Raw genomic sequence first — 25,438 nt, 5'->3', positions numbered from 1 at the left:
TGATATCTGATTTTTTGACGCTGTAAAGAAGATGTGGACAAATAAAGTATTAACGAGATTCAATTTTAAAAGATGTAGACGAAAATATTCGACAGTTTTAGCAGTCGATATGCATATATAATACTTTCATGCTTTGAACACTAGGCAAAATAAGAATAGCGGGTATGAGTTTATTGTTTTGATATATACAATCCAACCATGAAATGCATTACAATATAAGAATGCTTTCAACTGTTCTGTCGTGCAATCTAAACGCTACTCCATTTATATGCTTAGAATGCAATAAGCTATTGCTACCAGATATGTTTTATTTTTATGTCGAAATACCCGGTGATTTTAAGGGAGACGGAAAACTACAACGGGCGAGGCATGGTATGGTATTGCGCAAGGGGGGGGGGGGTTAGAGGGTTATGGTTAGGGTTTGGGTTAGTGTTAGGGGTCGGGTTAGGGTTTGGGTTAGCCTAAACCCAACCCTAACCCTAACCCGACCCCTAACACTAACCCTTACCCTAACCCTTTTTTGGGGTTATCACCCCTGACCATGCCTCGCCCATTGTAGTTTTCCGTCTCCCGTGATTTTAAATGTCAAAAGATGTTTTCTTTTTTTAAGACATAATTTTTGGGCATCATGTATCAAATGCGCAATTTTTTTTAAATTCAATTGTGAATAATATTATATTATTAAAAATATTACGAACTCTCAAACTGTATTTGTTTAAGCATTAAACGTGTATTTTAAGCAAAGACCCTTTTTTTATACAAGTACCTTCTCTTGATAAAACAGAAAAATTTGGTACTTCAATATATCTATTTGCACTGAAATTATACAATCGCACCAATTAACATTTCAAATAAGATTGTTGAGAAGGATTAGACGTTCAATACTTACAAAATCGTTTATTTCGATCTCTAGCTGTCATATTTTTGTTAAAAAAACGGATAACTTAAATTCATTTTGTGACATTAGGATAATTAATATTAATAAGATTTCGTGAAAACATATTTTTTAATAATGATAATGTAAAATATGCTTTTTCCATAAGGCGAAAACATGCGAGTTTTCTACTAAGAAATATTCGGAAATTAAACGATTCAACACGAGTACAAAAACATGTTTCCGCACGGACTAAATATGGATATATTTTGTATAGATTATTAAAAAATGGTATGAGATTTTTTATAAAATTATAAGATCCGCTGCTAATCCATTGTTTTCTATGTGCTATTTCGGCAAAAAAAATTTCGCAACAGAATACAGTTTAACAAACGCAGATTGGTTAAATAATGACTGTAATTCAGCGCAAAAGTCGTTTTTTGATTTTAGCACTTCTCATATATATTTAATTCCGACCAAAAAAACGAAAATATAGTATTTTAATAGAAAGTTGCTCTTCTTATACAACAATGGAAAGGAAATATTGTTAAAAATCAGTTATTGGGAAACATTAAGAAAAATTGAACGTCTGAAAATATGTAAAAAAGACGTTTGGAAATATTGTAACATTAAGCGAACATCGGACTATACTGGCATTGCTATTGATGCATTGAAAGAATACTTGTCAATTTATTTAAGTAATTCTGTTATCGAATTGTTACAATAAAGAATAATAGCTTTTCTGAAAACATAATTTGAATAATTTATGTGGTTTAATTCTGAACTTGGGCGTCCAATTACCGTAATCAAAAAACGCACTGCAGTTTAATCACTTAAACGTACTAGAGCCCAAGAAAACGGGCAGTTATAAAACGAAATTTTTGCAAAGTGTGTTGCGATTCTAAATAGAAATGGATGTGATATGTTTAATGGGATTTAAAATTTCCGGGTTAAAAACCAGAACGCTTGATGAAAGGCTTGATACTACAAAAGCATTAAACAGGCGTCCCACGCGAGATTAATAATTATCGTGTTATTACACTTGCAAGTTCATTTTTCCATATTGACAAGTTGTGAACTGACAATAATAGTATTTCGGAAGCGCGATTAGGCTTTTGTAAAGGGCGTAGACCAATTCTTATCTTAGATTATTTTGTTTAGAATTAACTGAAAAAAACGATTACGCTGTATGATATACAGATAGACATGGTGGAATGTTTGTACTTATTAAAATAAATGCACTTTGGTTAAACATGTTTAAAACTGATATTAAAGGAAAACAAATTAGAAAAGTTATAAAGTATATATATATAAAATACAATATTGTGTTACGGTATGCATCCTTATTTTAAATATTTCGACTACGATGATGGTTTACGACAAGGTGAAGGGGTATCACCTATTTAGTTTTTATTATTTGTTGAAGATTTAGAGATGTGTTGACAGTGTTACAATGATGTAGGCTTAATATAGCATCAATGATTTAACATTGATTTTGTTTATGATGATAAAATTGCTATTTTTAAACCTAAAACTCCTGGAGAAATTCAGCAGCTTCTGATAGTTTATGTCCATATTGTTTTACATAGGCTCTAACTGTAAATACATTAAAAGCGAAAATAATGATTATCCGAACACGTGGAAATTGTTTGCAAACGAAAAAATTACCTATAATATACAACCAAAAGTTAGTAGTCCATGATTGGAACAATTAAGATACTATTTTAAAAACACTTTTGTATAAAAATTGAACATCTCAATGGAAAGGCCTCACAATCTTAAAATGTGCAAATGCGACGAATTTAACCTTTTGCCAAAACATGTTGTCAACTATTCGATGCATTTTGTAACACTTGCATTTGTAACACCAGTACTTCACTCTTCGTGTGAAGTTTTGGGTTATACTAAATAAAAAAACTAGAACGAATTCACCTTAAATATTAGAAAATATTGCAAAATAATGGCAATGTGTTTTCTGCTGCAGTTAATGGTGAGCTCGGATGATATCCACTTTATATCTTCATATACTTCGAATAACGAAATATTTGTTTTAAATTTAAGAAAGTGATAATGCAATATTAAGGGTTGTTTAAAACGAGGTTCTTAAAGACTGTAATAATCCGAAGAGAAATTTAATAACAACTGTAAAAACTGTCCTCAATGCATATGTTCGCGAACGCGTTTCCAAATTGCCAGTATGTTAAAACAACAAGCATTTCTTACGGAATTTAAATGCATAGTCCTAGATTGGCGTATTTAACATAAGCGACACACACTAAACAGTCCAGTTTTATTATTGTCCACATAATGTAAAATATCGTGAATATAAAATAAATTTAGATGTTCTTCGTAAAAGTCTCACATTTTACGTCTGAATGTCATGCCATCTAGCTTTAATTCAAACAGGTAGATTCCGTAATAACCGTATTATAGGTCGCCGTGATGTAATGGATATGGTGTCCGCTAAGCGACCGGGAGGTCACGGGTTCGATCCACACTGTGGGAGCGTTCTTAAGATCTACCCTAAAGTACTGGTTCTAGGCCCAGGAAATGGACTCGATAGTGTTTATATAAGCCTTAGGCTTTCAATGCAATCGAGCTAAAATAAATAGGTTTAAACTAATAACCGTATAATCATGTTAGAAAAATATTGCATTTGTTGGAACTCACGCGACATAGAAGATCAATACCATCTAATGTTCAGGAAAATATATAATATCGTATTATTTCAAGCGCCTATCAATTATAAAAATCTTAAGCCTTACTTGTACGAAAGAAAAAGATATTTAGTTTTCAATTAAAGAAGCTCTTTCAATCATGTGGTCAATATTTAAAGTTGCATAGAATACGATAGGGTGAATTGTTTTGATACACGGGTTTGCTTATTTGTTTGTTCATGTTCAAGATTAAGTGTTAATGTTTATATATATAATTATCACAATCCGATAGCGAAATCGCTACTCATTATTAGTAGTATTAGCATAATTTACAAAAAGCATTTGTTAGCTGATCCATTTCAAACATTTATTTTATATAAGTTAAAATATTGTTGTATCTTATTACAAGTGTACAACAGAATTGCCTGAATGTTGCTGGCATGTGCTATTTATGTAATCCATGCAAAATATACTTGCTGTGTCTAATAGTTATAAGTAGGATAATAGTCATATTGTATATGCAAGATACTCAATGTTCCATTTTAGTTAATTTAAATATTAGCAGCACGAACGCCACACTCTTGCATTAATATTTAGTAAATAATTATAGAAAACAGAGTAACAACTTCATTCTTTTTCAAAATCAATTTAAATGACATTTGTGGCACAATTTTAGTTCGGCATTCTTAAAAAAGATCTCACTAATGGAAACTGTGTTTTCCTCGTAGGACATGATACTAATATTTAGTAAAATTCGATTTTTTTCAAATCATTGTCATGTATAACGTTAGACAGAATGTACATTTTAGTCTGTTCAATGTCATTTCAAGTGACGCGTTAGACAAACGTCGCTTCGGCTACCGATTGTTCTCGAATTCCGTCGTACAAAATGGGTATCAAGGATTTAAAAGGCTTAAATTATCGGGTTCGTTTCTTAATAACACAAGCCATGTCTAATCAGGGATCTTACGACAATATCAAGTTACAAATAATTTTGTTTCCCACGTAAGAAAGACATCTATGAGAAAAATGTTTTATTTATAAAGACTTCTAGCCAGATTAAAAGGATATGAAACTAACTACTGACATTAATTGATAAGAAAGTGTGGCGCGTAGCAAACATACTGAGACGTAACGCACAAAACTGTTACTAAAAAGGATACAAAGAAAATCAACGCTAGCGTCATGTTTTACTTACGTTGTGTTTTACTACGCGATTGAAAAATCTGAAGACGCTATTTAAATTTTTATTTTAAATATTTATGGCACAATTTCATTCGGCATTCTTAAAATAGATCTCACTTATGTGAACTGAATATGCCTAGTAGTAAATTGATAATGCATTTGTCTTGAGTTGGAATTTATTGAGGAGTTCGTTTATTTCGATATCTTGTTGTAAAAAAAACATGTTTCCCTACGGACTACATATCAATATATTTTGTAAAGATTATTAAAAAATGGTATGAGACTTTTATGAAATTATAAGATCCGCTGCTTATCCATTTTTTTTTCTTTGTGCTATTTTGGCAATATTTTTTCGCAACAGAATACTGTTTAAAAAACGAAGACTGGTAAAATAATGACTGTAATTCAGCGCAAAAGTCGTATTTTTAAGCACTTCTAATATATATATAATTCCGACAAAAAACACACGAACATTAAGAACTTTTAATAAAAAGTAATTTTTCTTATAAAACGATGATAATGAAATACAAAAAAAAACATTTAAATAATGCTTGTCAATTTAAGTAATTCTGTTATCGAATTGTTACAACGAAAAAGCAGAATAGCTTTGCAGAAATCATAATTTGAATAATTTATGTGGTTTATTTCTGAACTTGGGCGTCCTATTACCGTACTTTAAAAACGCACTGCAGTTAAATCACTTAAACATAATAGAGCCCATTGAAATTATCAGTTATTAAACGAGTTTTCATTGTAGCAGTGTAACATATTGACAGTTGTGTACTGACAATAATAGTATTTCGAAAGCCCGATTCGGATTTTGGGGAAACCAATTCGTATGTTACATTTTGTTGTTCAGAAGAAATTGAAAGAACAGATAAGGCTCTAAGTCATAGGGGTAGACATGATAGAATCTTGGTATTATATTAAAAGAAATGCACTTTGGTTAAACATGTTTAAAACTGATATCGATGGAAAACCAATTAGAAAAGTTATGAAATATGTATAGAAAACATACAATATTGTGTTACGGTATGCTCTTCTTATTCTAAAATATTTCAATTACGATGACGGTTTACGACAAGGGGAAGGGGTGTCACCTCTTTAGTTTTCATAATTTGTTGAAGATTTAGAGCTGTCTTTGCAGTGTTACATTGATGTTGGCTTAATAAAGGATCAATGATTTAACATTGATTTTGTTTTTAATGGTACAATATGTATTTTTATATCTCAAACTCCTGGAGAAATTCAGAGGCTTCTGATATTGTATATCCATATTGTTGTGCATGGGCTCTAACTGTTAATACATTAACAGCGAACATAGTGCTTATTCAAACACGTGGGAATTACTTGCAAACGAAAAAATGACCTATACTATCCAACCAAAAGTTAGTAGTCGATGATTGTAGCAATTTAGATATTATTTTAAATACACTTTGGACTTTTATATTAACAGTGAACATCTCAATGGAAAGGTCTCACAATCATAAAATGTTCTATTTTGCAAATGCGACCAATTTAACCTTTCGCCAAAAAACATGTTGTCAATTATTCGATGCATTTGTAACACCAGATCTTCCCAATTTATGTAAAGTTTCGGGTTATACCAAATCTGAAAAACTAGAACGAATTCACCTTAAATATTGTAATTTATTACAAAGAGTTAATGGATATGTATTTTCTGTTACAGTCTATGATAAACTCGGTTGATATCCACTTTATACCCACATATACTTGGAATAATTAAAAATTGGTTTTAAAATTAAGAAAGTGATAAAACAATATTTTGGGTTGTTTATTAGGAGGCTTTTAAAAACTGTATTTATCAGAAGAGAAATTAGATAACAACTGTAAAAGAAAAATCCGAAATGCCTATCGGCTTGCGAACGTGTTTCAAATTACCAGTATGTTACACAAGCATTTCTAACTTAATTTAAATGAAGTGTCCTAGATTGGTTTATTTAATATAAGCGACACACACTTAACAGTCTAGTTTTATTACTGTACACATAATCTAAAATATCGTTAATATAAAATAAAATTAGATGTTCTTCCTAAAAGTCTCAGACTTAACGTCTGTATATTAAGAATGTCATGACATCTATATATAATTCAAACCGATAGATTCAGTAATAACTGCATAATATGGATAAATTGATATTGCATTTGTTGCAAGTCGTGTGACATAGAGGATAGTTACCATTAATTTATTTTAAAACTCAGAAAAATATATATTATAGTTTTATTTCAAGCGACCATCAATATAAAAATCCCTAAGCCTAAGGAAAACATGTACGAACGAAGAAGATATTTAGTTTACTATTTAAGAAGCTCTTTCAATCAGGTGGTCAACATTTAATGTTGTATAGAATTCGAATACCAAAAGGTGAATTTGTGAATGATCGGATTTGCGGGTTTGCTCATTTGTTTGTTGATTTGATTGAATGTTTATGTTTATGTATATAATCCTCGCAATCAGAGAGCGAATTCGCTACTAAGTATTCGTATCATAAGAATAATTTAAGATATGCGTGTGTTTAATGATCCATTTCCAACAATTGTTGTATCTTAATACATTTGTAAAACAGGCTTGTCGGATTGTTAATTTGCATTATATGTTATTTATGTAATCTTTGTAATATATACGTGCCGTTTCTTACTAGTATTAGTAGGATAATAACACACACAGTACACGCAAGATACTCAATGTTCCATTTAGTTTATTTAAATATAAGCAGCACGAACGCCACACTCTTACATTAATATTCAGTACAATGCAGTCAGGTATAACATAAGATAGTATGTACATTCAGTCTGTTCTATATCATTTCTAGTGACGCGTTTTGGCCAATGTCGTTTCGGGTACCGATTATTCTCGAGTTCCGTCGTATAAAATGTGAAAACAGGACTTAAAAGGCTTAAATTATCGGGTTCGTTTCTTAATAACACAAACCATGTCTAATCGTGAATTTTACGACAATATCGAGTTACAAATAATTTTTGATCCCACATTAGAAAGAAATCTATGAGAAAAAGGGTTTATTTATAAAGACTTCTAGCCAGATTGAAAGGCAATACAACTTACTACTGAAATTAATTGATAATATAGTGTGGCGCGTAGCAAACATACTTAGACGTAACGCACAAAACTGTGACTGAAAACGTTACGAGGAAAATCAACGCTAGCGTCATGTTTCACTAACGTCTAACAAAAGTTGTGTTTTACTAAGCGATTGAAAAATCTGAAGACGTTATTTAAACATGTAGGGCATAATTTTCTTAAAAGAGATCTCACTTATGTGAACTGTGTGTGCCTAGTAGTAAATTGATAATACATTTATCGTGAGTTGGAATTAATTGAGGAGTTCGAACAAGATGATACTTGGTATAACCTAAAATGTAGAAATTTTATTAAAACTCCCCCTCCTTATTCCGGGATTCAAAACGTGAATTATTTGGTAGAATTTAATGTTCTGTTTGCAAATTCCAGGAACGTGTCAACAATAAATACGTTGCAACATTTTGTTTAAGACAAATGATGATTTATATGCAGTATGCTTAATAAAAATTAAAAAGCAAAGACTAAATGCTTTAAATTTTTGTTGGTAATGTTAGAATAATTTACAATAATAGAGGAGAAAATCGCAAATCCGTCAAATATTGTATGGCGTGTACCATTTAATTTGGCCAAATTTCAAGCGAATTTAGATCACTTTCAAAGCAATTGTTTGTCCTGAATGAAATAGTATACGTTCATGCTCATTTGTTAATAAAATACTATTACTTAAACTCACAGTTGAAGTTTATTCTGTTTTCCAATTTTTAAAAACTTAATTATTGAAAATATTTCACGTATAATTTTATATGAAATACATCTGCATTTTTTTACTTTCACGATTTTATTTTATTATTTTAATGACATAAAAATAATAGTTCGTTCATTCTTTTTTTAAATTTAAAATGATATTGTTTGCCCGGATGAAATAATATACGTTCATAGTCATTTGTTAATAAAAATGAAATTCCTTAAACTCACATTTGGCAGTTAATTCTGTATTCCAAATTTTAGAAACTAAATTATTAAAAATATTCAACGTAACATCCAAGTTAAATCCGGGTTTTTCTTCAACATTACAATTTTAGCTCCTTTTTGCAAATCGAATGGTAACGCGAAGTTTAATCCAGTTAGTTCTCAAATATTATAATTTAAGCTCCGTTTTGCACATCTCGTCGAGTGTTAATCCGAGCAGCGAATGACGAGGTAAAGAAATGACTGCGGTTTTATCATAGTTCAATATTACTCGCCGAGGTTCAGTTTGCCAATTTCACGACGGTTTAACCATTCAGCGAGGGCTTCTGAAATGTTCAGGATCGCTTACGAATTTCACGAACTCTATGACCAATCAAAAATAAAACACGACGTACATCAAATGAAACCAATGATCTCATTGGTCTAACGACGTATTTGGAACGATCAATCGAGGTAAGATGAACGCCTTTTTCCTAAAATAGTAGGTTTGTTTTAAATATTATTTTCGAAACGTGAATTGTGTTGTTTCTTCCTAGTAACAGTTGCACGTGATTTCCGGTACTGACCATTTCTATAAATGTCCAGCAGAATTATGCTTCAAACGCAGTTCGTGTCAGCAACGAAAGGATTTACTTGAAACCTACAATGAAAGGATTTATAGGAATACTCGCTGTGGCTTACCTGTTCCATTGTGCAGGTACATAGATATTTTAATATTAAAGATTAAATTCGGAACACGTACGTCTACTTGAGAAAATTTAACGGTATATACATGTGCACAGCATAAAGTAACTAATAAAAAAATAAATATAAACTAATAATAACATGAAAAAGTGTAATAATAAATATATTGATAATAAAAAAAAATTGTTATTACAGATAATTAAATACTGCATACACATCAACATGTAATTTAACTATATATAAACAGGACTTCTATAAAGGGGGCAGAATTAAAAACTAAGAGTACATGCCATATATCTGAGATAGTGTTTGGTCTTAATAATTGCATACAATCGTGTCGTCATGTGCTAAAATTCCCTAGTAGCGGAAGAAAATAGAGGTTATTGATAAATCTTTCCCTCACCGTTTTGTAATTTAAAAAAATGATGATTTCAACCGCATATCTAAGCTTTTAAACTAGTTCACGGATCATATAATTGTTCACTAGCATTGGTCTCTATCCCTTAACCCATGAATTGCAGATTCGAGCATTTAATTGTAAACCGCGATGTCTCACTGGCGTTCTAGACGACATTATTAAAATTATAGAAAAGTGTACAACAACATGGGAGTTATTTCATAAAACTTAAAAAACTGGATTTGTGATACTGTAATTATTAATTGCAATATAATAATTATTATAATTATTGTAATAATAATAATAATAATAATAATAATAATAATATAATAATAATAATAATAATATTAATAATGATAATGATAATAATGATAATAATAATAATAATAATGATAATAATAATAATAATAATAATGAGTAGTAGTACTGATAGTATGGCCATCAATAACATTATGAACGTTTCCTGTTTTGAACCGACACAACGAAATAACCGCGACCCGAGTTGTTTTTGCTGAAGGGAGAATTATTTATTTTTATTTGATTAAGAGATTTAAAAACAGACACGTTTACAAAGCTCCGCTTTTATGGTTCTCGACTCGTGGCTACCACACAGTTATGTTTACATACGCAGTGTAAACTGACGTGCAGTCTTCGCTTTGTACAATTTACAATTGTTTATTTAAGTAACGGCAAAGTTTAAATAATATAAAATTTAGTAAACAATTATAATATGGTAAAAAAAAATACATCATTCATCAAATGTTAATTCTAATTTTATTACACAATAGCAGTAAACTGTCAAAGGATTCTTAATTGTTCGTTTTTTTAATGGATATTTTTGTAACAGTTTGTGAACAATTTGCTTTAAGTATTGACATTCCCAGAATAAATGTTCTTGAATTTTCATCAATTTGTTTGCAAAATGAACATAAAAGATCATCAGTAGTTTTAATTGTTACACAGTATTCAAATGCGTATTTTTCCATGAATCACGTGAATTAACCTGTACTGGAATCACTGAACTTTTACACCCGAGGTTATTCAAAACGGTAGCTGAAATATGAAATTCCATTTATTTTCATTAATTATTGAATTGAATGGTGTACACCATTTTCTTTTACTGATGTTTGTTCATTATTTGAATGTACAATTGTGCAGTTACGGTTACGAAAAGGCTATTTAAAACACTTGTTTTACATGGAAGATTACTATTTGATGTCAAGTAACATCATAAGAATATTATTTCTTAAAATCAGAACTTCTTTTACAACTTTGGCAAATTAATTTAGTTCAAATTTATTCGTTGTGTTCAGCAACTGGTGGTATTTATAAACAGAAGGCCTAATGTTTTAACATTTCTTTTGATAGTTTCGTCTGATATCAACGTTTAAAAGACATTTACACACAAAATTAAACCTATCCTCGACATCTAATTCGTTACAACAGAGGCAATAACGTTCGTTATATCATATTTGTTTACAATTTTATATTGCCCTTGTCATCCTTGTCACCCCATGTGAAAATATGGCCGTATGGATGTAAACATGTGTCTGCGTAAGTCTGAAAATGTGTACTTGTGGATGTGAAAATGTGTCCGCGTTGATGTGAAAATGGGTCCGTGCGGATGTAAACATGATGTCGTTAGGATGTAAAAATGTGACCGTAAGGATGTGAAAATGTGTCCGTGTGGATGTGAAAATGTGTCCGTATGGATAAGAAAATATGTCCTTGTGGATGTGAAAATGTAACCGTATGGATAAGAAAATATGTCCTTGTGGATGTGACAATGTGTCCGTATAGATTTGAAAATATGTCCGTGTGGATCTGAAAATGTGTCCGTGTGGATGTGAAAATGTGTCCGTGTGGATGTGAAAATATGTCCGTGTTGATGTGAAAACGTGTCCGTATCGATGTGAATATATGTCCTCGTGGATGTGAAAATGTGTCCGTATGGATGTGAAAATATGTCCGTGTGAATATGAAAATATGTCCATGTGAATGTGAAAATATGTCCGTGTGGATGTGAAAATATGTCCGTGTGGATGTGAAAATATGTACGTGTGGATGTGAAAATGTATCCGTGTGAATGTGAAAATGTTTCCGTATGGATGTGAAAATATGTCCTTGTGGATGTGAAAATGTGTCCTTATGGATGTGAAAATATGTCCATGTGAATGTGAAAATATGTCCGCGTGAATATGAAAATATCTCCGTGTGGATGCGAAAATATGTCCGTGTGGATGTGAAAATATGTCCGCGTGGATGTGAAAATTTGTCCGTGTGAATGTGAAAATATGTCCGTGTGAATGTGAAAATATGTCCGTGTGGATGTGACAATATGTCTGTGTGAATGTGAAAATATGTCCGTGTGAATGTGAAAATATGTCCTTGTGGATGTGAACATATGCCCGTGTGAATGTGAAAATATGTCCGTGTGGATGTGAAAATATGTCCGTGCGAATGTGAAAATATGTCCGTGTGGATGCGACAATATGTCCGTGTGGATGTGACAATATTTCCGCGTGGATGTGAAAATATATCCGTGTGGATGTGACAATGTGTTTGTGTGAATGTGAAAATATGTCCGTGTGGATGTGAAAATGTATCCGTATGGATGTGAAAATATGTCTGCGTAGATCTGAAAATGTGTCCGTATGGATGTGAAAATATCTCTGTTTGAATGTGAATTTATGGCCGTGTGTTTGTGAAAATATAGCCGTGTGGATCTGAAAATGTGTCCGTGTGGATGTGAAAAATGGCCGTGTGGATATGAAATTATATCCGCCTGGATGTAAAAGTGTGGCCGTGTGGATGTAAAAATGTGTACGTGTTGATGTATAAATGTGTCCGTGTAGACTTGAAAATGTGCCCGTGTGGATGTGAAAATATGTCCGTGTGATGTGAAAATGTGTCAGATTTAATGTGTAATGTGTCCATGTTGATGTGTAATGTGTCCATGTTGATTTGCAATGTGTCCGTGTGGATATGTAATGTGTCCGTGTTGATGTGTAATGTGTCCGTGTGGATGTGTTATGTGTCCGTGTTGAAGTGTAATGTGTCCATGTTAATGTGTAATGTGTCCATGTTGATGTGTAATGTGTCCATGTTGATGTGTAATGTGTCCGTGTGAATGTGTAATAAGTCCGTGTTGATGTGTAATGAGTCCGTGTGGATTTGTAATGTGTCCGTTTGAATGTGCAATTTGTCCGTGTTGATGTAAAATGTGTCCGCGTAGATCTTAACAAATGTGTTCGTGTGGATGTGAAAATATGTCCGCGTGAATGTGAAATGTGTTCGCGTAGATCTGAAAATGTGTTCGTGCGGATGTGAAAATGTGTTCGCGTAGATCTGAAAATGTGTACGTGTGGATGTGTTATGTGTCCGAGTAGATTTAACAATGTGTACGTATTATGTAAAAAATATTTTTTTCGTGTAGATTTGATCGGTAGTCCCCAATTTGTGTCCACAAGACTGTACTCATGTTTATCATGGGACGTATGTACAGCGTAAATCAGCTGCCGTACAATTTCTTTATTTCCCGTACCATGATTTTATTTTGTTTGCAGATGCAGCGATAGTCTTCACTGGTCCCGGCACGATCGGAGGTACTTCACCAGATGTAACTGGCGCAGCCAGTGTAGCAGAAACGAGTACTGCAGGGGATATTATCTTTGCCTTTGATGCAACGGAAGGGACAACTCCGACGTATGTCTTCGCTACAGGCGGAAACCCAGACTCTGTGGCTGTAATAGATGGAAAAAACGTCAAGCTGGCGACATCGAAATCTATCGACTATGAAACGACTAAATCACTTGTGTTTAAGATCACGTGAGCATTTTAATACATGCCGTATCTTTTTTGTTTTATATTAATAATAATTATCTGTATCACTGTTTCACTCATCTTCACCCAAAGGCCTTAGGCCATACATGAAACTTGTAATTTTTAGTTAATCCTCTACACCGTATTTCATAAAAGCCATGGGTCATTTGTTTTTCTAACAACATTACCTCGATAACAATTCCCACATGCTATGTCGACAAGCTTGCATACACTGTCCACTTAAAATTGATATATTACATATCTTTTGAGATTGTTTTTGTAGCTGTCGTACAAACAACTCTTTATTTTCAGAGGAAATGACGCTGGTAATGTTGCCGTAACACTGACGGTTACGCTGACCGTTACTAACAGGCTGGAGTTTGCAAAGACAAGTTACGAAGTATGCGTGGCAGAAGGCACTGTAGCAGGTTCACATATTTTCACCCATTCGTATAGTTTAGGCAAAAGCAGCGTTTGTTTATTTAAAGATGTTTGAACAAAGAACGCACCGACTGTATACGTTTTTAAATATTGAAAGTAAAAATTAACTGTTGTGTCGTCTATATTTCATGTCAATGTGATTTATATTGCAAAAAATAGGTGCAACGAATACGTATCTTCTTTCAGTACTTCGGTGGAATTGATAACATACATTTGGGTATTAAAACATTTATTGTGTTTTGTGGTCAATTGCTTTAATATTATTTCAACAGCAACTGTGGTTGGGACATACACAGTAGCCGATGCTGTTACAGGAACAGAAACAGTAGCCTACACTAATAGTAAGAACTTTTTTAAAACCAAACCATATTTGAAACATGAACAATATAAAACTAGCTAAACATGTTTTAAACTACAATTGAACGAATATATACATATTTACCATTTACGTGCACTTAAAGCATGTCTCTAGATATCTAGGTCATTGCCAGAAATATAGGTGTGTCATACATGGTTCCCATTGTATCATTTATGTTTTGCCATATTAGAAGATATCTAAATAAATAAAAATAATATATGAAGAATTATGAATCATGCTATGAACAGTTCCAAGTACGAATCGAATTTAAGAGATCATAAGAGGATTTAAGAGGTAACATACACTTTACCATACGACCCTATATAATCACTTACACTTCGGACATGTTTTTAACTCTCAGTAGCATATAGATAATTTATTTCCGTTATCTTAAAACACATTATATGACCCCTGTGTTGTGTGTGCTATTTAAATGGAGGTATATGACGATTCGATCACAACTACAAGTTTAAGAGCGGGAAGAACGCATTTCACTATTTTGAAAAAAAAGTAAAAAACCCTTTAAGTGACGTATGCGAACAGGCGGGCTATAACACTAGGCCTCCATTGAATGTCTATAAATGGTCCCAGAACTATCAAAGAAGATCCCACGAAAGCTGCAGAGAGGGGACACAGCGAATTTCAATTATTTTGTCTAATTACATGGCAATAACTTTAAAAGTCCACGTGTAAATATGTATTTTATCTAACTTGGTCTCAATTCGATGTCAAAAAATATTCCGGAAAGTTTGGTGAAGATTCAAAAAACTTAGTAAGTAAGAGAGCGGAAAATCAAAAATTAAGCCGCCCACAAAACCGCAAGTCTTCCCGTTTGCCCGTCCGCCAATTGGCAAGTGTTGTTCCGTAATGCGCCACGTCAATAGACGGGCGCATACACATAGTAAAATACAGCATGATAAATATTGGGCAAATAAGTAAGTTAATATTTTACTAATTTGAACCTAGCTCCTGTCACTGACCTGATTGTTGTCTCCTCAACGGGTGCGCTCATGGTTGTAACGGGCAAGACACTGACAAGCGCTACAGCTGGCGGATACACCACAACGATCACTGCAACCGCTACTGGAACCGGTGCATCCGCAATCGGTACAACTGTCGTGAAGGTCACGGTCGGAGGATGTAGCAGAGCTGGACAAATCCATTTCATGGCCATTTTACTGCTGATCCCACTGCTGATCACACGTTTATTCTAATTTGTCAACGAATGTGCATGAAATATGTGGACTATCCATCGTTTTTTCATACATCGAGAATGAAAGAAACAACAGTATTCCAAGTTGTGTTAAGTATATATATATATATATATATGTATATGCTCATAACATTATATGCATTGTTTAAAAAAATGTATTTTACACTTCGGAGACAAAGGATCTCAAAATCAATATGATATGTAATATGTAAAACATATACATCGTAAACATGGTACATGCATGGGCGTTTAAAAAATACTACATTTTATTTGTGTGTGCGTAGAATAGATATGTACATTCATGAATTGTCCCTCTATGAAATACCTTTGGGTACTCGATATTTTGGGATAATGAAACTTGTTTGTACCTTAATATGTTTGTTTTACTTTTTGAAATAAAGTAACTCTAAAACGTGTTGCCATTTATTTGATTATTTATATCTCGTTTTTCTCATGTTTCATGTCTCATGTCCCATTGTTTTAGAACGATAGTTTTATTTAGGAAATGATGATGATTGCAATGATAATAATAAAAATATCAAATGAAATAATAATAATAATTATGATGATGATAATGATGATTATAATGGTGCTGCAGAAGCTGATGATGATGATTATGATAATGATGATGATGATAATGATGATGATGATGATGATGATGATGATGATGATGATGATGATGATGATGATGATGATGATGATGATGATGATGATGATGATGATGATGATGATGATGATGATGATGATGATGATGATAATTATGATTGCTGTTGACTGCCACATAAAAACTCTTATCATCTAACATCACAGGCGAATCTGCTTCAGTGTCCTGCAACACCACATATATGTTTGAGATATGGGGTCAAACGCTTCTGAATTACACAGAACACTAATATTTGTCGAAAGTAGAGAATAAATCATTGGCGCTAGAAAATTAAACTTAACACTTCTTTTGATTTCACCTACACGTGCTCGATAATAAGAAACAATGTCTCTGTGAATACTTTAATAATTTTAAATCGGATCCTCAGAACTGTTTGCCATGATTTAATACTATAATGCGATGCTATCGTGGCATCGTGACCTTTGACAAAAACATCATCTTTTGTGTACATCTACCATTGTTTTGAAATATAAGCTTTGCATACCAGTCCAATATCATACATATATATAGTTAGTATGTGTTACTAGCATTTCATTTGTAACAATTATAAATAATAAAGATATAAGTCGAAACCTATGGGGATGAAATTCATCATAGTTTGCATGCTAATCGCGAGGAAAACAGTTGCGTGCTAACCACTTAAACATGCACTGAACGAGAGCACATATGTTTAACTAAATATTAAGTGGAATTATACTCCAGACATTGCGCGATTGTATTCAGGAAAATGCGATATCAATGTTCGCAGCATTCGAGGATTTTTTTCTGCAACTATTTCTCATGATATATAATTCTGATCTTCCATACTATGCATTATTCAAGTATCCATAGTGTTATATTGTCATTGTTTTGTCTTAACCGAAACAAATACGTAAACAATAACTTTGAAAACATGGTTATGAGCCCCCATAACTCGTTTTGATATCGTTTTACATTATCATAATTATATGCATGCATAGACAATCATATCAGGCCAAATATGTTCCATTACTGTTAACTCTATTTATTCAGAAAATATATCGTGTGCGTAAGAAAATTAAGAAGCTTTGCACCGATTAAATGTTTACAGGTGTAGTTAGCATTATGGCAAATATAGCAGAACATTTTGAATTGAAGCTATTATTTCTGAATATTGCACTGCTAATAAGTACGTATTATTGCCAAACTGTATGAAAGCTCATACCATGTGACTTTGTGTAACAGTTGAAAACAGTTTTATAGCGATTTATTTGGTGTGTGTTTGCGTTTAAAGTAGAACTTGCCATTTTCTTTATCTAGAGCCAAGTTATTTATATGAACCATTAAGATTAAATAGAATTAATGCATTATAGTTTGTGGTACAATCAATCAAATAATTTAAAAAAAAAAGTTTTCTATGAAATCGTCAAATGTAACCGTATTTGTTGAAAAACCAAGCATCGTGCATCTGGGTGGTGTAAACACATGTGCATTGATTAGTGAGAAATGTTAAAGTGGGCACGTGTATTTGATCATTAATTGTTCAATCTAAAGTATAAGAAAGCATACCAAAATTATTTATCTATTGGTACTATTTATTTTAAATCTTTCTTGAAGCTTGTTACTCATCAACGCTGTTTGTTTCGAAAGATCGTGGATAGCCGCTTGTATAATGCGAAGTATATGATTTGCAGATGGATATTGATTTCATTTAAGGATGACTAAACTTTGAATTCTCTGCGGGAGAAAGGGAGAAAGAAAGAAAGACATTTCTAAATGTCAAGCTGAACGATTAATGTTCTTGTAGCTGGGCGTGAAATATTGTTTTGTATAACCATCTGCTAAAAATAAAATATCGTGAAATAAATGTATATGCAGCTTTTAATAATTTGTTCGTGTCATATGCAGTCAATGTATTAATTGAAAACATTTGGATTTTGTTTAATTATTAAATTGTAAGTGATATATTATTGTAAAGTATAGATATCCTGTCACGGGCCGGCTCTGTTATGATTGCTAAGTGCTCAATGCTAGCGATTTATTGTTCAATTAACTACTTTAGTGTGCCAGTAACTGCTTTCGAAGAACAATGGTTGTGCGTTTCTGTAAACAGCAGTAAACACAAAGCAAGTAAATCAAATGAGGAAATGTATAGCGCGTATTGCGCAAACTGTTCATATGGAGGGTGAAATCATTTTATGAAAATCATGCACGAATGAAACAATCAACATGCAACACATACACAAAGAGGCGATCAGAGTGTCTAAATGTTCATGTACAAGAAAATACTTCATATGTGAAGGAATAATTATGATCATGGTGATCAAAAAATGTTTAAATTGAAAATGATTAGGTTTAATTGCTATACAGTGATGTTTATTTCCGTTTAAACTAACAGGTCTTACGGTAACACATTGGATGTTAAGAAAAATTCGTGTGTTTGTGTTAAAACCGAAACGCCAATGAATTAATTGTACAAAAGCGATTATGGTCAGCAAAGTGTGCATTGCAAAATGTATTCAGTTTAAAAAGTGTCACACAATTTTGTCCGTTTAAAGTTCTGAATTACATTGACATGCAACCGAATACAACACTAAACATCTTCATGCTATGAAAGCAGATGTTTTTACGCGTACAATATAAATCTGATTAAAATATAATCATTCATGCACACATTAATGTTAGATTGGCAGGTAAGCTACGAACGCAATATATTTTAGTATAAGTTCTCAATCAATATATGTAATTAAGACATTTGAGCAACAGAAATTAAGTACAATTTTTACGTCCGCGTAAACTAAAACCATTATGATTAAAAATGGAAGGTAAATGAAAGTTTGCGTTTTAATTGCGAAGGCGATGATGCAGTTGAATTCATGCCAGTGTGTAAGTATGTTGTTTTCTTCTGAAGCAGGTCTGTAAATTGACTGTAATAAAAAAAAATCTAAAGAAAATCATCAACTTAAATTGTTCGTTTATAAAATAATGCAGTTGACACAATATAAACAATTTTCGATGTGTTTTTTGACGAAACATTATAACAAAAATCCTCGCTATTGCATGTGCAAAGTGAACAAGAGACAAAAATACACCAGTTTAGGAGTCTGTGTGACGGTGATCTTAAAAGTGTGTACACGTTAACTTTGTTAAATAGATGATGGCTCAGAGATTAATACAACAAATAAACATCTAGCCGATGAACCAAATAGCAATTTACTGACTGTAAAATGCAGAACGTTTTGCATGCTGACCGTTAATTTCATATTATATTTCTGAAATGTCATTTCCAGTCAAGGGCAGATTACTTAGTTTTATAATTGAATGAATTTCCGATTGCATAAATCTGTTCTAAACAAACGATGAATACAGATTATTCTAGCTTTTCTGAAAGGATCTCTGATGATCGTCATGTGGAATAAATTAACCTTTGTTCGGATGTTTATTCTGTGTTGCATTACTAGTTTCAGTTTCATTTACATTAAGTCTTGAAGACTCTGGACCAGAAATAATCTGGTAAAGACTATGGGTTTTGACGAGTTTTTACTCGCCAGAACTTGCCTTGTGTCGTGTGAATCTGCCCACTCGTCGCTGTTTGCCGCAGTATTGTCTTCTTCTGTTGCTCGAACTCGCCAAGAAGCGGCGATAATTTTAAACCGTTCAAAATTGTCGTCGCTCATCGTACACGTAGCGAGGGCACGTTTCATGACACTCGTGCACTCTCGAATACACTTCCTCTGTACGTCTCCACGTCCCGTAGAATTTAGCTTCCTGTTGGCATTCTAAGGCATAACACGACTTTGGTGTGCATTTTTTGATAGGGGGGGAGGGGGGGCTGGAAATCGCGAGCGACATCTGCTTATAAACTCGTGCAGAATCGTCTACACTCGATTATTCTCGAAGTCAAGTAGTATATCTGCGATTGACATACTAACATAGGGAATATATAAATATATATATTTGCTGAGCTCTCTAAATGTTCGTGTCAATGTTAAAGAGAACTCGAGCAAATGTCGCCCTTAAATTACCAGCTCGTCCACTAAACGGCGCGTGAAAACTCGCCCAAAGTCGTACAGAACATGAAGCCAAAATGTGTAACAGTCTAACATGGTTTTACGAAATGGTTATGGCCAGTTGGTTTGGTTAGGTTTGCCCGTTTGGGACTCTTTTGAAATGTTAGTGGAACTGTCAGATATATTTAAGTGGTAAGCCTGGAATGGTCAAAGCAATTTGATGATGATGATGATAATAATGGTGATGATGCTGTTGCTGCTGCTGCTGATGATGATGATGATGCTGCTACTGATGATGATGATGATGATGATGATGATGATTTATTGACATACACTTTAATAATGCCAGGCATTTCATCATCATCATCATCATCATCATCATATTGACATACAGTTTAATAATGCCAGGCATTTCATCATCATCATCATCATCATCATATTGACATACAGTTTAATAATGCCAGGCATTTCATCATCATCATCATCATCATCATCATCATCATCATCATCATCATCATCATCATCATCATCATCATCATCATCATCATCATCATCATCATCATCATCATCATCATCATCATCATCATCATCATGACTTCATCATCATCTTCATCATCAACAGTGTTATTTGCGAAAGTTCTTAAAGTTTGAGTAGTTTATTAAAACAAAAAATGTATTGCACTTGTATTGCCACTTGTTTAAGAAATACGATATTCAGTGGCTCTTTACTGGGATGTTCTGGAATGTATTTATCGGTACTGGCAATTTCTTTTATTTGATCTATTTAAATTAAAACAAATATATCAAGGGAGGATTTTGTTTGAATTTGTTTGACAAGTACTCGTCGTAAGCAGTATATATCTTAGGAACTTTAGCGTGTCATTCATTAATTAACTGTTTTGTTTCATAAAATAGCAGCTTCCCGTAAAGTATTCTATTCAAAATTACATGCATTAAGCCTTAAATGCCAAAGAAAAAACAGACACTTGAATTATATAACCTTATTTTGAAACATGATTCGAGCGAGTGATTCTTAATATTCATTAGTTATGCCATATATTTACAACTAATTAAATATCTATGCAAATTATGTCGGCACAAACATGAAACGTTATTATTGTTTTCAATATAAAACAAATCTTACAAAAAGACAACTATGCACATGTTTTGTCTTATGATATTATGCAGGCGTTATGCAGATCAAACATTAAATTAATCCATTATCACACAGTCGAAAACAATGAAGGTGTTGAATATTTAAAGCCACACACCTGAAATAAAATACATGTTAATCAATACATGTAGATGTAATTTGAAAGTGTGCAAAATTGTCATTAAATCTATAGCCCAGTTAGCAAGTAATTTATTTATTTTTTTAATTTTAAAACCGAAAGTAGGATTTCTATTCGTATTCGTCAATTTCGACAAACGCGATTGTTTTTAAGTTTAAAGCGCAAAAAGACGGATTTCTACCTTGTAACCACCAGGTTTATTCTAATTGGCATAGATAAAATTAAATCTATAGCCTAGTTAGCAAGTAATATATTATTGTTCAAACGGTACCGCTTTTAAAACCGAAAGTAGGATTTCTAGACGTATACGTCCATTTCGAAACACGCGATTATTTTTAAGTCTTAAAGCGCAAAAAGACGGATTTCTACCTTGTAACCACCAGATTTATTGTAATTTGCATAGATAAAATATGTTTCTTATTTATACTTATATTTACTATGCCATGTATTTCATTATAAGGTGTGTGGCTTTAAGGCATGTCGAAATGATTACGAATCGTCAATTTAAGTTGACTGCAAGGGTGATCTGTACAAAGGGCGAACAGAAGTTAACAGTTTTAAACACATCTTAAAACAGTATTGATCACTCATATTAACCTTCTATTTATTTTCATAATTGTGAAATACGAGTTATGGCTAGTCATAGACGAAATTATAATTATACTTATAATATGATATGTGACCTAATGTTGGTGAACATTTTAAGAAGTGAGTATGTTTGTTGATCTGCATCCCTAACAAAAACATTCACTTCGTTGCGGTTAAACAATGCTTCTTTGTTGCAACCCACATCCGCCTGAAAACGTTGAACACTCGTCTTGCAATTAAATCAGAACATGGCCTTAGTACGATTGAACGGCCGTTTGTGAAAATGGCAGCTCACTGTCGAACATTTTCGGTGGTATGGTATTTTAATTGTAAAAGTTTAATGCACATATGTAAACTTTGCACAGATATCATATGTACAAAGTATTGTCTATCCTAAACAGCATCTGCCCAAAACACATTTTATGTTATCTCGAATTGGATTGTTTCATTTATCACAGCGTCTTATACAAATATAGTTGGTTATCACCCTCGTATATGTCCATAAAGTAAAATAATTAAGTGAAAAGCACTTGTCATCTTTTGAAAAATGTGGTCGCCTAGGATCTTGGCAAATCTTGTATTTAATACTTTTTAGACAACTACACCAATACAAAATCCCGGCGTATTTATACATGTACAAAACTTGTAACTTCCTGAAGGCTGGCATGATACTCGAACCCACGGCCCTGGGAAACAAGTACACCACTATACCAACTGACCTAGTGATTTAGTCCGTAATAATCTGATGTGATACAATTTTATGATGCTTAAAACCGAAATTTTAAGGCAATGCCACATTCATGTTGGATATCGAAAATAGTTCGTCACAGTTCCCATAATGCTTTGTGGTAATTTTCACGGGTCAGTTTGATCCGGCGTGTACACAATTGTTAGGCTCTTACAATATATTGAATGACATTTATATTATATTTACCTCCGCGTTAGGCTGGGGACGCAAGGGGATTTCAAGTCGCGTGGTTTTAAAATTCAAAATACATACACCCATCAACATGCAATATTTGATTATTTGTAGTACATAGTTTTAATATTAACTCAACTGTAAACAAATGGACACTAATAGACGAGCTACTGAAGGAGAATCTTTTATAATCAAAAACATGAAGATTAAACACATCTACGATTTAAATGTTCAACTGAAGACCTAATAATAAATAAATATGTTGTTTAATAAAAGCGGCCCACGTGTACTGCCGTACAAATGACGAGTTACAAGACGTTTAGCATCCCAATTCGGCACCTTAGACACATAATCGTTTTATCCCGAAGTGCAGAACAAGTAAAGCATGTCATGTGTCCATGTTATGCACGTAATTTGTAAATCAGTAAGGCCGTATCTGATTGCGTGTGCGTTTTAGAAATCACTGTCGCTAGATAAATGTGCATTGATCATAAAATTATTTCATTTTTAGCATACAATTACCTCTTTGACCCTACGAAAAAGGTGGGATAAAACTTATAAATGAAAACTCAGTGTTGGATGTTAAAGTCATGCCACGAATGCTACCTTGTATGGTGACCGATTATTGTATAGATGCAACCCTACTTATAATTACAATGGTAATTCTAAGTAATTAAACCCTACATATAATTAATATGGTATTTCTAAGTAATTAAAACGACATTAAATAGTTTAAAAGAAGAATAGTCGTAATTAGCATGTTCGTATTGTTCATTTGGCAGTACAGAGGGACACATGGGTAACATTAATTTGGATAAGAAGAAGATATACTTTTGTGTAAGTTAAATGGGTTCCAAAAACTACACGATGACTAAGTAACAAATAGTTGGTTAGTCTTAGCAGGTTATAACAATGTACAAGTTAGTGATATTATCGCAGAACCGGGTTATATTTCTTCTATATGTTGACATAACATCATATTTTTTTTTGCCAACTTTGTTTTTGTTGGCGTTTTGTTTATTTTACCAACCGATACAACTATACCGTAAGTCTTGCTTTTATTGAAAATGTACTTAACAAAACTAGAAATCGTATCAAAATTGAGTTTTGTAACAAAGGTCTTGATTTAATTTACCTTCCTAAAATATTCAATGATAAAAATGTACGTCGGTTGATTCCCCCTTATTTCCGCAATACTGAATCACCACTTATTTGCTACAAATATAGTGAACCTGTAAGAAGTATCGTTTTTAATTATAATAATTCTATTTCCACAGATATAAATGTAATAAGAAATTGTCCTACATTATGTGACTGTACTAGTTCTAAATATATATATGGTCCAGTTGGACATGTTATTACTGGGAACCTTAATTTCATTCAAAATAAAAACCTTAGAAATTTGCTTCGCAGAGGCCCAAAGTACAGACTGCCTATTCCTGTTGATTTTGATGACTGCATTAAGAATATCGTAACATCCTTACATGATTATTGCACTAAATGGTGCAGGAAGGAAAATGCTGAAATTACTGCACTCAATGATTGGAAAACAAAAATATTTAGTATGGCCATGAATAAAATATGTTTTTATGATACACATCCTTTGGCCCTACCACATTCACCTAAATTTAATAAACAAAATCTCTGTAAATTGCTTGAAGACTTAAAATCTAAATTCGTCTTAGTTCCTGCTGATAAGGCTGCTAATAATGTTATCATAATATGACGAGTGTTTTATGTTCAAACTATTTCACAAGAACTTTCGCAAACTACATCATATTGTGAGTACAATAAGCAACCTAATGAAGTTATTACCGACCATATTGCCCAATGCATAAAGTTAAATGTAAAAGTCAATATTACTGACAAGAAATTGCCATCGTATTCGTATTCGTATTCCTTGTCTTAACAGCCCTTATGGGCCAACCGTGACAAGCACGTCAGAGCGTTAGTGTAAAGTTTGTGACACCGATGAGACCTTCCTACTTATATTAGACTTATAAGAATGCACCGCGGATGTAGCCTTGTTTTTAATGACGTTTATTATTTGTAAGTGTCTATATCTTTCAGTATGTAGAGTAAATAAAAGTCTTCTACAATGGAACTCAACACTCTGAAGCCTCAGTGTCTCTGTTTTTGTTAATTTACCCCTGTGTCTTAAACCAGAACAGTCTATAATTGTGTGTACTTTCTCGTCTGTGTTGAATGAGTCCCATGTATTTGGCATCAGTCTCTCGATTTCAAAGCGGATGTCGGCTATACTGGATATACTGGATCACTTTACTGGATACCTAAATTACATAAGACGCCATATAAAAGTCGTTTTATCGCTAATTCAGTGTCTTG

At 32.9% G+C, this 25,438-nt stretch overlaps 1 protein-coding gene across 1 annotated transcript; it reads left to right on the top strand.

Annotated features, from left to right (window-relative positions):
* The first annotated feature begins 9,325 nt into the window (after window positions 1-9,325).
* On the top strand, window positions 9,326-16,077 carry LOC127847785 (uncharacterized). Its single transcript, XM_052379927.1, has 5 exons — window positions 9,326-9,443; window positions 13,394-13,655; window positions 13,962-14,077; window positions 14,363-14,431; window positions 15,415-16,077. Exons 1-5 carry the CDS (start codon window positions 9,392-9,394, stop codon window positions 15,660-15,662), a joined length of 747 nt encoding a protein of 248 aa, XP_052235887.1. The 5' UTR covers window positions 9,326-9,391; the 3' UTR covers window positions 15,663-16,077.
* Window positions 16,078-25,438: the final 9,361 nt, after the last annotated feature.

Source organism: Dreissena polymorpha, chromosome 10 (assembly GCF_020536995.1).
Source record: "Dreissena polymorpha isolate Duluth1 chromosome 10, UMN_Dpol_1.0, whole genome shotgun sequence".
Classification (NCBI taxonomy): Eukaryota; Metazoa; Mollusca; class Bivalvia; order Myida; family Dreissenidae; genus Dreissena; species Dreissena polymorpha.
This window is presented reverse-complemented; position numbering and strand designations above follow the sequence as displayed.